Genomic DNA, 11,066 nt, shown 5'->3' with positions numbered 1-11,066 from the left:
AATGGAAGCACCAAAGAAGCCCGTTCCTTTATCTGATCGCCAGCAACATTTTACCCCACCCAGACCGAGGTCGCGTGGATCTTCGTTCTCGGACGAGCCCCCGTTCAAGAAGTTTAAATCTCGATCATCATCTCGATGCTCCGATATTTCTCATACTTTTAAGTCTGACATATCTGCTCGCTCAAAGTTCGATGTAGCTCGTCAATTACAACCCCCTCAAACAAATTTAATCACTAGCCAAAGGTAAGTACTCAGCAACACCGTGTTATGGTCACTTATTTTTATGTTATTTCTCCACAGTTATTCCCAACCAAGTAAAGATGGAGATCGTCGGTCTCCGCCAAGAAGTCACGAGATATCAAACGCATTGAACGGAGTGGAATCTAGTACAGCTGACGAACATCTTAATTTGACTGCCAGGGAGGAAGAGTCATCTGCGTCTCCCAGAACGTCGTCCTTACCTACACCGCCACAGGATATCTTCCCTCACCAAGGTACTGTCACTTTATTACATTCCAGTTTAGTATTTTACTCATTCCGCATTATAGCCATCGTGCTCCCTTCTGAATTCACGTTTGGTGACAAACTATTGGATTCCGCCAAATTTGACAACGTCTTCGATGATCAGTGTAAACTGCATGAGAACGTGACTCAGCCAACAGGCGAGGAACAACATCCCGAAGAGACGCGAGTTCTATCTCCTGTCCCTTTGGAAACGGCTGCCGTAGATGCTGGCTCTAAATCCCCTGATTCGAAACATGTCCAAGATCACGATCATACATCCTTGCTCGCTCCTTCTGATACACCACAAGAGGCAAGTCCACCTCGTATTGATGCAATACCTGAACCCTTGGCAGCCCATGATGCACCGCCTAGTTGCGACATACAAGCATCGACTGGTCACGTTCCGGATGTCTTGGATGGTGAAACACGCGAAAGCCACTTCACTGCTGTTGCAGACCAGTTGGAAGAGACTTCCAGGGACGCAAGCGTGGTCTTGTCTGGTGGAAGGGAACTACCTGCAGTAAATTCCACAGCTGAAGCGCTTCGAGTTGTCGTCATGACAAGGCTTCGGTGCGATCGACAGACACGAGAAGAGCGTGTACTTCCTGTGTTGCGGGCAAATTTGGCCCTGGTACAGCACTCTCCATCGGGCCCATCCACATCTCCGGAGGCGTTGATACATGAAATGGTCGACTTCCGGCACACGCAGATAGTTGATATGCATACCACGATCAGACCATTGCTGCTCCAACGCTTTAAAGATCGTCAATCTTCCACAGCAGATAAGGCTCAAAAACTGCGAGAGGAATATATGGTCCTTCATGAACGTTGGCTTGCCCATTGTGCTCGTTTAGACAACGCGCATAACAAGAATGGATCACTTGAAGAATCAGTTGTTGCTTCAGGTCGATCTACCCGTCGGTCCGCTGCAATTCTTGGTGATGCTGTTCGCTCTGACCTCGAGATGGAACAAATAATTGCCAGTCTGGGAGTTGAAGAACTCACAGATCCAAATCACCTCGCCATCAAGAACGTTGCCAAAATCCCCGATATGATTTCTGTCACAGACGGATCTGTTAGCTGCTTGTATGACGACACAAATGGTCTGGTGGATGAGCCTATGGAATTTTATAATTCACAATTAGGCATCGAAGATTGGACGGATGAGGAAAAGGCCATATTCAACACAAAATTTGCAGCTCACCCTAAGCAGTTTGGTCTTGTCGCGGACCATCTTCCCAACAAAACTGCTGCACAGTGCATTACTTATTACTATCTGCACAAGAAGGCACGTGTTGATTTCCGGAAGGTGGTCACACAGTATGGTCCAGGTAAACGCCGCAAGGGTGGTAAAAGGACAGATAAGCGGAAGGGTAACGCGCTTTTGGCGGATATAAGGCAGCATGATGCAGAAGTATCTCGCGATTCATCTTCAGCTGCACTGAATGGCGGAGGCAGCAGACGTAAAAAGGCACTGATGCGCACCGGCGTTGCTGAAGAGCCTAAAAAGCCAACTGCCCGTCGTAATGTAATCCAATCTGAGCATACCCCGACCTCAGGAACATCAACGCCCGACCCCGAGCCTAACGGACAAAAGAAGAGACGTCGAGCTCCAGCTTCCGTTCGTTCAGCGGCTATCAACGGTTCGGTCGAATGCGACGAGGGCGCTACAGTAAGTGCTTAGATGTTCAAGCTGAAGGAAGTATTTAAAGTTCTCACAAACCAGGATCAAAGCGGTGAGCGCAGGGTGACAAGAAAAGGACGAGCTAGTCGTAAAGGGAAAGTGCAAGCGGCTACCCCCTTAGAAGAACCAGCAGTCAGTTTGGAAGCTACGAAGTTCATTGACCAAAGTGATGCTACAATTCGACGTAGATCAGCTGCTGGAACTGTGCACTGGTCTGACGAAGACAAGAGTTAGTTGATCCCTCCCGTCTGCGTTCCTTAGTAATTGAACTTATTTTTCAATCTAGGTTTATTTCTCGCTCTTCTCGCTCAGCATGGTGATGATTTCAAGCGCATAGCAGCATCCATGCCGAACAAGGTGTGTTTCTCTCTTTCCAATAATGAAAAACATGCTCATTTTTTACAAGACTACTATTCAAGTCAGCAATTTTTACAAAAGCAATGTGCATGAACTTAATTTGGAGAATGTCGCGGCCTACGCACCCAAGCGCTCGCCGACGCCTGAGGTTTCTCACGATACCTGGAAGGAAGGAGTGTATTATCCAGGTTCTGGTATTATGTCCCCAGTTGCGGGCGCAGGAACACCCGTGAACTCGGGCTCCAGCTCTCCGCCGCGTCGGCTGCAGATTCGAGAACTGCTTAGAGCAACCTCTGCAGACGGAAGGCCCTCTCCGTTACCATGGCTAGAAAATGAATCTACGTTTAGTGTGCAGGGTTCCCCACTTGGCCATTCAACTACTGTCGCGGTAAATTCACAGAGTGCTGAGTCTGTACACCCACATTCCCCATTATTGCCTCGTACTCATCCGCCTTCCAATTTCACCCGCTTTGTTACAAAATCGCGAAGTGCTATGGGGCATGACATGAGCCATGATGCATCCATTTCATCACCTCAATCGTTATCATTTGTTCAAAGTCTGAATCCGACTACTTCATATACCCGCTACCCAGAGACATCATACCCCATTCAAGATATGGTCAGAGCCGACCGCGGAGAGCCGATGCTGGACGCTCGAGTTGGTGTACCCAGCTCACTCCTGTCTCAATTGAGAGTTCAAGTTGAGGATGGCATCTCTAACTTTTCATCCTCCAACGACCTGCGGATTCCAAACAACAATGCCGTTCGGTACACTTCATAGACGAATGCGTTACTAAATACCTTTGCTTTTGGCCTCCAAGGATCGACATGGCCTGTCGGTTTATTTGGGCCTCTCGCACCCATAGATATTATGATGTTGTGCTGGGTTCTTCGACGGATATAAAGCTCTCTTCGTATGGCCTCAACTTCTTGTAGAAACTGGCTTAGCGTCAAGCTTGAGCTGGGTTTTGTAGGCTTACTGTATCTTTATAATATTTTATCCTCGCGCGATCCACGTTGGTATCGTGATCTATTGATTGGTTCAAGGGAAACACTCTAAATCCAAGCGACTAGCTGTTATGATTATCGTGCTGCAATTGCAGCTTGCGAGGGGTAGTCTTTCCAGCAGTGACAGGCATCGGCATCGCTCTTAAGCTCATTATATTATATACAACTGATGACAGCACAGGTTGATTTGTTAGCTACAATTTCACGAACTTGAAAGTACATTGTAAGGGTTCGATGTCAGCTGGCTCAACGACGCCCTTCGACCATGACAATATGATAGCCGAAGTTTGTCTTGACTAGTGGAGACAACATTGGCTTATCCACAGTCGAAGGCTCGAGTGCAAAGGCTGCTTCCTGGAATGCACCCTAATCATGTGTTAGCAGACAAAAACCAACAAGTGATCGGTGTGGGAAACTTACAACCATGGATCCTCGGACCATCCATCCAAGGCTTCCTCCAGCTACATATAAGTCAGTAGCCACACGCCCTGCACCGATGGGGGTGTCCACGAACCTTTAGCCTTATCTTCAGAATACTCCTGTGCAACCTTATCAAATCGCTGGCCCTCCTGAGAAGTGTTCTAAGTAAATAAACAGCAAAACGAGGTCATAATCAAACCTGAAGTTTCTGCAGAGCCTCTGTAGCTTTGGAATGTTTTTCACATAAAATGTGGCGAACGTTAACTGCTGTAGCAGGCTTCAAACCTCCCTTTCCCTATAGCTTAACGCCATCAGCTGCGAGCGTAAGCGGAGAGAACGCGCCCAAGCAGACAGACTTTAGATTGCGAGGAATCATCGTCTTTCCCTGCGTTTTTCCCACTGGCCCCTTTCTTTGCAGCAGACTTTTTCTCTGTGGAGCCTGACTGCTTTTTGGCCATCGCAAGGTGTGACTAAAGCGGTAAAGTCGATAAGAATTCAAGTTTAAAATATAAGTGCTTCAAGCTTTAGGTCCAATGAATCGAAGAAGGAAAGAGCGCAAGCCAGCTCGGAGATCTCTTGGATGGATATTTTAGAATTGGCCAAGGACTGAACTCACAGATGATGTGCAGTCCTCAAGATAGTGCCTACTAGTGAGACCCTAGTAACTCAGCGGATGTCACGGTGTCAGTATCAGTAATCGTGTATGTTGTGACCTATTTGGTTACAGAAGAGCGAAACAGGTCGAAGTCACCGAGTTCTATGTTGTTGAGAAGGAACGACTATCTTCCTTCGAATCTTTTGGACTGCCTACGGGAGACTAACCGAGTTCAGTCATGGCCAACAGTAAAACACCACACTCAAAACCTCTGTAAAAAAAACTATCGTTATTTCATAGTTGTTTAGGAAGTTCCAAATAAATGTGCGTCCTACAGAAAAATAAAGGCGTTTCCATTACTTTATCTAATTTGAAACATCAACAGTTGTGAGGATCACAATGGCAGCAAATTTGGACTAATTCCGAGTGGGAGGATCCAGGGGTCGTAGCTGCACTCACCATCTCTTTTTCGCCACCGCCCACTGGCTCACTAGAAATTATCCAGCACAAATGGACCACCGACTGATGAACGAAGTACCAGACGTGATCCTTCGATCAGGAGATGGTCAGGAGTACAAAGCTCACAAATATCTGTTGTCACTTGCGTCCCCTGTGTTTTCAACCATGTTTACCCTGCCTCAGGGTTCGGAATCGCCGTCGTCGCCATCCAATCGCGATGGACTACCTGTGGTGGACATGCTTGGAGATAATGGCAAAGTTTTGCAGCGCTTGCTCGAAATGTGCAATCCTACATATTTGCACGAGGAAAAGCCTGTAAAGACGCTGGATGAATGGAAGGAAGTGTTTGCCATGGCACAAAAGTTCGAGATGAAAGGGGTGGGATACTACCTCCGCAGAAATCCGGGGTGGTTCGCCGAAAAGGAACCCTTGCGAGTTGTTTCTCTCGCAGTGCAGTCGAAAAATGCCGCAATAGCACGGAAAGCTGCCTCATCTTGCCTCGCAGTTCCCTTCAAAGATTGGAAAGTGTTCCCAGAAATGGAGTCCATAACGGGAGGAGATCTTCAAGGATTGCATAACTACTATATCAAGTGTGGAGAATCTGCCGCTGCGATAGTAAAGACTTGTGACGAACGCCTATGTCACTGCGTTGGGTTCCACTGCGTGGAATGCGCCGCAAGCAACAGATCGTTCAGTCATTGGGACACGGCAGCTGTTGGATGCACGGAATACGATGTAGAACTCGAAGATCAGGAACACAGCGGTGCAATACGCCTGTGGTGGTGGCAGTATGCAGAAGGGCTGTGCCGTGCCCTTGAGGAGAAGCCTAAAGAGAAACGATAAAGAATTCGACTGAGCTTATGCTTACGGCACTAGCTCGTGCAAACGAGTGCAGTTTCTGTAAAGAGAGAGCTGCGGATCACATTGCAGAAGACACGCGCTACCTGACGGAGCGGATCGATAGTACGATTTCAGAGGTAAGTAATAATCAAAGAGGGTGCACCAACGCTGTCTAACTATATCATATCAGATTACTTCGAAAGCAATCTTTTTCAAAGCTAATTACGCGAGCGTTGAAATCAAACTATGACTTACAAACACGGAAAGTCAAGAAGTGCCGTATCAACTGTAATTTGGGGGATGTGAATCAGTTCTTCAGTGCTCAGGTCATGTGTACGATATCCGTTACGTGTTGTTCGAGGCCCTTATTTTATTTATCAGAAAGCTGAATGTAACGTGCTAACCTATCAGTAAATGACATAGAGAATCTCACCTGACTCAGTATGGGGTTATTCTGAAGTGATACCACGTTCCCGCAGCTACCAGTAGTACGTGCTTCAGCGCTAAAAGAGTAAAAGGTAAGCTTCGTAGCGCTTTGATTACGTGGAAAGGGGCCCATTCTTATCCTGAGAACGAGCAGCGCACCATACATATCAGGACAAGATCAGTTATAAAGAAGATATTGATATAAGAGGATACCTACCTTTCTCCACCACCCATCCTATCTCACCCATCTCACAAGTGCATCGCTAACATGGACAACGCCACAGACCATAACCACAGCCTACAAGTTGATGTAATCCTACGATCAGCAGACGGTCATGACTTCAGATTCTATAAATACTTGCTATCGCTCGCATCCCCCGTATTCGACACCATGTTCGCATTGCCTCAACCGTCTCTGTCGTCGTCGTCGCCTGATTCGAAAGATGGCTTGCCGGTGGTGGAATTAGCAGAAACGAAGCCAGCTTTGCAGAGGCTGCTTGGGATGTACCTTCCTGACTATCTGGAGAAAGACGGGAAGATAGCCAGTGTAGATGAATGGAAAGAGGTTTTCAGTGCAGCCAACAAGTACGAGATGAAGGCTGTGGTGAAATGCCTCTCGTGGAACTTGGAGTCTCTCGCTGAAGCGGAGCCCATGCGGGTCTTCGCCCTCGCCACCCAACATGGACTGAACGAGGCCGCTCAAAAAGCGGCCTTCAATACCCTCAAAGTGCCATTCGGGGGGTGGGGCGCATTCCCAGAGTTGGAATGTGTGACAGGAGGCGACCTACAGAGATTATTCCAATACCACACTGCATGTGGAAGGCTTGCCAGCTCTACCCTGAAAGATTGGTTCTTCAAAGTCGATAAGGCGTACTGTTGGTATAACTGCAGCAGTGGGAAAATATGGAACGGGTCGCAATATGTCAGCAATTGGTGGCAGACATTCACAGAAGGCCTTGCTGTTGTCCTTGAGAAAAAGCCTCTGGGGGCGACAGTGGAGGAAGGTGAATTAGCCTCCAAAGCACTAGTTGCAGCGAGCCTCTGCCCCAATTGCCGGACGATAGCTCCCGCAGATATGGAGAGATTCAGACGTGCATTTGCGGCCAGACTTGATGAAGAAATGTCAAAGGTAAGTCAAAAAAATCATTCAAAAGCGACATCATGATAACCAACCTTCCCATCTGCGCCATCTGCGAACCCTTTAGATTGTTCTGGAGAGTCGATCCTGAGGTTTCCGGGTCTTGACGAGATGCCAATGCTTCAGATCAGCGAATGGCAAACTGAGAGAGAAAGGCTGGGGTAGACGTACTATATGTATCAGATAGCGGGGTGGAGTGACAATACATACATGCTTCAGATCTCTGCCTGATCAATGGGTCTGTGAGTAACATGTCAATTGGTTTTGTCGATGGCATTGGAATTCTCGCCTGCCATCAATGGGTGATATGTCCAAGTAGTGCTTACATTCGCTGGGAAGGCAAGAGTGCGGTATTGGTCTTAACGCTGCCATCAATGGATGATATGTCCAAGTAGTATTTGAATTCGCTGGGAAGGCAAGAATGCGGTATTAATCTTAGCGGCTTGATACTGTCAATGTTAAAAGGGGGCTGGTAGTAATCTCTCTCGGCAAACCTGATATAATAAGAGAACCAAACAAGGATGGATTTCTCCGTATAAGGGGCTACTACCCCTAATTCTGAGCGCGACTATTAAAATCTGATAGCAGGACACACAGAGATCAGTTACGAGCAAGACATCGTAGTCAAAAGTCAATATCAGAGAATCCCTCCCTCTGAAACCCTCTCCTCACCGCACATTCCCCTCCACCTAACAAGTGCATCGGTAACAATGGAAAACGCTGAGGACCACCATCACAGCCCACAAGCCGACGTGATTCTGCGTTCAGCAGACGGCCATGATTTCAGATTCTATAAATGCTTGCTATCGCTCGCATCACCCGTGTTCGACACCATGTTCACATTGCCTCAACCGTCTCTGTCGTCGTCGTCGCCTGATTCGAAAGATGGCTTGCCGGTGGTGGAATTAACAGAAACGAAGCCAGCTTTGCAGAGGCTGCTTGGGATGTACCTCCCCGACTATCTGGAGAAGGACGGGAAGATAGCCAGTGTAGACGACTGGAAAGAGGTTTTCGACGCAGCCAACAAGTACGAGATGAAGGCTGCGGTGAAATGCCTCTCGTGGAGCTTAGACTCTCTCGCTGAAGCAGAGCCCATGCGGGTCTTCATCGTCGCCACCCAACATGGACTGAACGACGCCGCTCAGAAAGCAGCCTTCAATACCCTCAAAGTGCCATTTGGCGCTTGGGGTGTGTTACCAGAGTTGGAATATGTAACAGGAGGCGACCTACAGAGGTTATTCCAATACCACAACGCATGCGGAAAGCTTGCCAGTTCTACCCTGAAAAATTGGTACAAAGTCGATAAGGCATACTGTTGGTATAGCTGCAGCAACAGAAACACATCGTGTGGGACAGCATGGAACGGGTCTTTCAGTGTCACAGATTGGTGGGAGACATTCGAAAAAGACCTTACGGTTGTCCTTGAGAAAAATCCTCGAGGAGCGGCAGTGGAGGAAGGTAATATCGCTTCCCAGGCACTGGTTACAGCGAGCAAGTGCGACACTTGCCGAACGAAAGCTTACGCAGATATGGAGAGATTCAGACGTGAACTTGCGGCTAAAATTGACGAAGAGACTTCAAAAGTGAGTAAAAAATGGATCGAAAGCAATACCATAAAAACCAACCTTCCCATCTGCGAACCAATGCAGATTGTACTGGAGAGCCGATCCTGAGTTTTCCACTTCGACGGAATGTTTCGGGTCAATGATTGACAAACCGAGAGAAGGTCTGGAGTAGCTGTAAATGTGCTATATGTATTAGATAGCAGAATGAACAATTATACACGCCTCAAGTCTCCGCAGATCGACGGGTGATAGTTCCGAGTGGTACATGGGGTCACTGGAAGAACAAAAGACAATCTTAGCGCCATGATACCCTGGAAGGGCGCCCACCTCTATTCTGAGAATGAGCAGCGCACCATACATATCGGGATAGAGATCAGTTTATATAAAGAGGATATCGATATCAAAGGATCCCTGCCTTCCTCCACCACGCACCCCCATCTCAACCACCCGAGTCACAAGTGTGCTATGGAAGACACCGAACACAACCACCAGAGCCCACGAGCAGACGTGATTCTGCGTTCAGCAGATGGCCACGACTTCAGGTTCTACAAATACTTACTATCGCTCGCATCACCCGTGTTCGACACCATGTTCACACTACCTCAACCCTCCCCATCACCATTGCTCCCCAAATCGGAGGACACAAAAGATGGTTTGCCAGTGGTGAAACTTGCAGAAGAGAAACAGGTTTTACAAAGATTGCTGGGGATGTACCATCCCGGATTTTTGGAGAAAGATGGGAAAATAGTCAGCCTGGATGAGTGGAGACAGTTGTTCAATGCAGCCACAAAGTATGAGATGAAGGATGTAGTGCGAAGCCTGCCTTGGAGTTTAGAGTCTTTTGCTGAAGCGGAGCCCATACGGGTCTACGCCCTCGCCACCAAACATGGGCAGCGGGAGATCGCTCAGAAGGCGGCATTTAATACCCTCCGACAGCCGTTTGGGGAATGGGAGTTTGTCCCAGAGCTGAAATATATAACAGGAACCGACCTGCAGAAATTGTTCTGCTACCACGTCGCATGCGGAAAGCTGGCTAGTTCCACCATAGAATCTTGCCGCCAGAACGCAAATATACTGGCGGGTTCTACATTTTCTTGGTACACCTGCCGCTCCGGGTCGAGTGACTGTAAGTCTAGTGGGCTATGGTGGCAGAAAGTCATAGATGAACTTGCTGTTGCCCTCAAGCAAAAGCCAAGAGGGGGGGTATTAGAGGAGGGACATGATTTGATTACCCGAACATCACTTGCAGTAAACGACTGCTGCATTTGCCGATTGAAAGCTCCCGCAGATATGGAGAGATTCAAACACGAAATTGTAACCAAAATTGATCAAGTAATTTCACAGGTGAGCTAGAAATTATTCGGGAAGCAACTTCATCAACCCATCCAGATTACGCTGAAGTACCGACTCCCACCGACAATTTATCGTGCCAGTAGCCCATTACTAGCGAGGGCCATCTATAAACCATGCAGATTACGCTGGAGTACCGACTCCTAATTTATCATGGCCCAGAGATAAGTCTGGAGTAGACGTACTATATGTATCAGATAGCTGGGTGGGGTCAGCCAACACATGGTGTTACGGAAAGACGTGTACAGCCAAGCACAATAACCATTTGCGTTGTCCCGGTTTGTCTTGTTCCGTTGTTGATCAAACTGCAACAAATTCATCATGTTCAAGTGACGCCCTTGTGCTTTAAAGCTTCGTGTTCCAACTGGAATTCCGTGACGCCCAATTCGATCGACCGTTAACCCGTCCTACGGTTTCACCACGACCTGTTACCAAATGTTGGATTGGACAGGAACGGTAAGTTTTGACAGCGGGAGGGAAGGAGGGGGCCAACATGGAAGTGGGAATGACCCAGCAATAGGACTGAACTTCAGAACCGAATATGACGGGGTCGACGGGCCGTTGAGTTCTTGTCTACTGTATAGATTCTGTATGGATACATATTCGGGCCTGACGCTTCGTGCTGCCATCTCCAACTCGATGAGAGTGATGGGATGTTGTGTGTTGTATGATGTATATGCTATCATGGAATATCAAGGTGGGAGCGTCGAGGAAGTGCCC

At 47.9% G+C, this 11,066-nt stretch overlaps 7 protein-coding genes across 7 annotated transcripts; 4 read left to right on the top strand and 3 right to left on the bottom strand.

Annotated features, from left to right (window-relative positions):
- Window positions 1–2,602: 2,602 nt before the first annotated feature.
- On the bottom strand, window positions 2,603–3,589 carry SERLADRAFT_457888 (uncharacterized protein; the record flags this gene model as incomplete). Its single annotated transcript, XM_007313903.1, has 1 exon — window positions 2,603–3,589. One exon carries the CDS (start codon window positions 3,407–3,409, stop codon window positions 3,242–3,244), a length of 168 nt encoding a protein of 55 aa, XP_007313965.1.
- Window positions 3,590–3,675: 86 nt separating this feature from the next.
- Window positions 3,676–4,641, bottom strand: SERLADRAFT_457885 (uncharacterized protein; the record flags this gene model as incomplete). The annotated part of the gene is made up of 6 exons (XM_007313902.1): window positions 3,676–3,919; window positions 3,974–4,014; window positions 4,068–4,122; window positions 4,173–4,268; window positions 4,330–4,443; window positions 4,590–4,641. 5 exons carry the CDS (start codon window positions 4,429–4,431, stop codon window positions 3,800–3,802), a joined length of 414 nt encoding a protein of 137 aa, XP_007313964.1.
- A 437-nt stretch (window positions 4,642–5,078) lies between these two features.
- On the top strand, window positions 5,079–6,317 carry SERLADRAFT_413095 (uncharacterized protein; the record flags this gene model as incomplete). Its single annotated transcript, XM_007313901.1, has 2 exons — window positions 5,079–6,004; window positions 6,058–6,317. One exon carries the CDS (start codon window positions 5,079–5,081, stop codon window positions 5,868–5,870), a length of 792 nt encoding a protein of 263 aa, XP_007313963.1.
- A 244-nt stretch (window positions 6,318–6,561) lies between these two features.
- Window positions 6,562–7,594, top strand: SERLADRAFT_359617 (uncharacterized protein; the record flags this gene model as incomplete). The annotated part of the gene is made up of 2 exons (XM_007313900.1): window positions 6,562–7,420; window positions 7,498–7,594. The coding sequence occupies 2 exons, from the start codon at window positions 6,562–6,564 to the stop codon at window positions 7,536–7,538; spliced, it is 900 nt and encodes a 299-aa protein (XP_007313962.1).
- A 636-nt stretch (window positions 7,595–8,230) lies between these two features.
- SERLADRAFT_457883 (uncharacterized protein) lies at window positions 8,231–8,936 on the top strand (the record flags this gene model as incomplete). Its single annotated transcript, XM_007313899.1, has 1 exon — window positions 8,231–8,936. A coding segment is annotated over one exon (672 nt), but the record flags the coding sequence as incomplete, so codon positions are not given.
- Window positions 8,937–9,056: 120 nt separating this feature from the next.
- Window positions 9,057–9,628, bottom strand: SERLADRAFT_379035 (uncharacterized protein; the record flags this gene model as incomplete). The annotated part of the gene is made up of 4 exons (XM_007313898.1): window positions 9,057–9,159; window positions 9,219–9,270; window positions 9,350–9,459; window positions 9,556–9,628. Coding segments are annotated over 3 exons (162 nt in total), but the record flags the coding sequence as incomplete, so codon positions are not given.
- A 106-nt stretch (window positions 9,629–9,734) lies between these two features.
- SERLADRAFT_457878 (uncharacterized protein) lies at window positions 9,735–11,035 on the top strand (the record flags this gene model as incomplete). The annotated part of the gene is made up of 2 exons (XM_007313897.1): window positions 9,735–10,340; window positions 10,398–11,035. The coding sequence occupies 2 exons, from the start codon at window positions 9,795–9,797 to the stop codon at window positions 10,491–10,493; spliced, it is 642 nt and encodes a 213-aa protein (XP_007313959.1).
- Between the last annotated feature and the right edge of the window lie 31 nt (window positions 11,036–11,066).

The sequence above is a fragment of the Serpula lacrymans genome (genome assembly GCF_000218685.1).
Source record: "Serpula lacrymans var. lacrymans S7.9 unplaced genomic scaffold SERLAscaffold_2, whole genome shotgun sequence".
NCBI classification, from domain to species: Eukaryota; Fungi; Basidiomycota; class Agaricomycetes; order Boletales; family Serpulaceae; genus Serpula; species Serpula lacrymans.
This window is presented reverse-complemented; position numbering and strand designations above follow the sequence as displayed.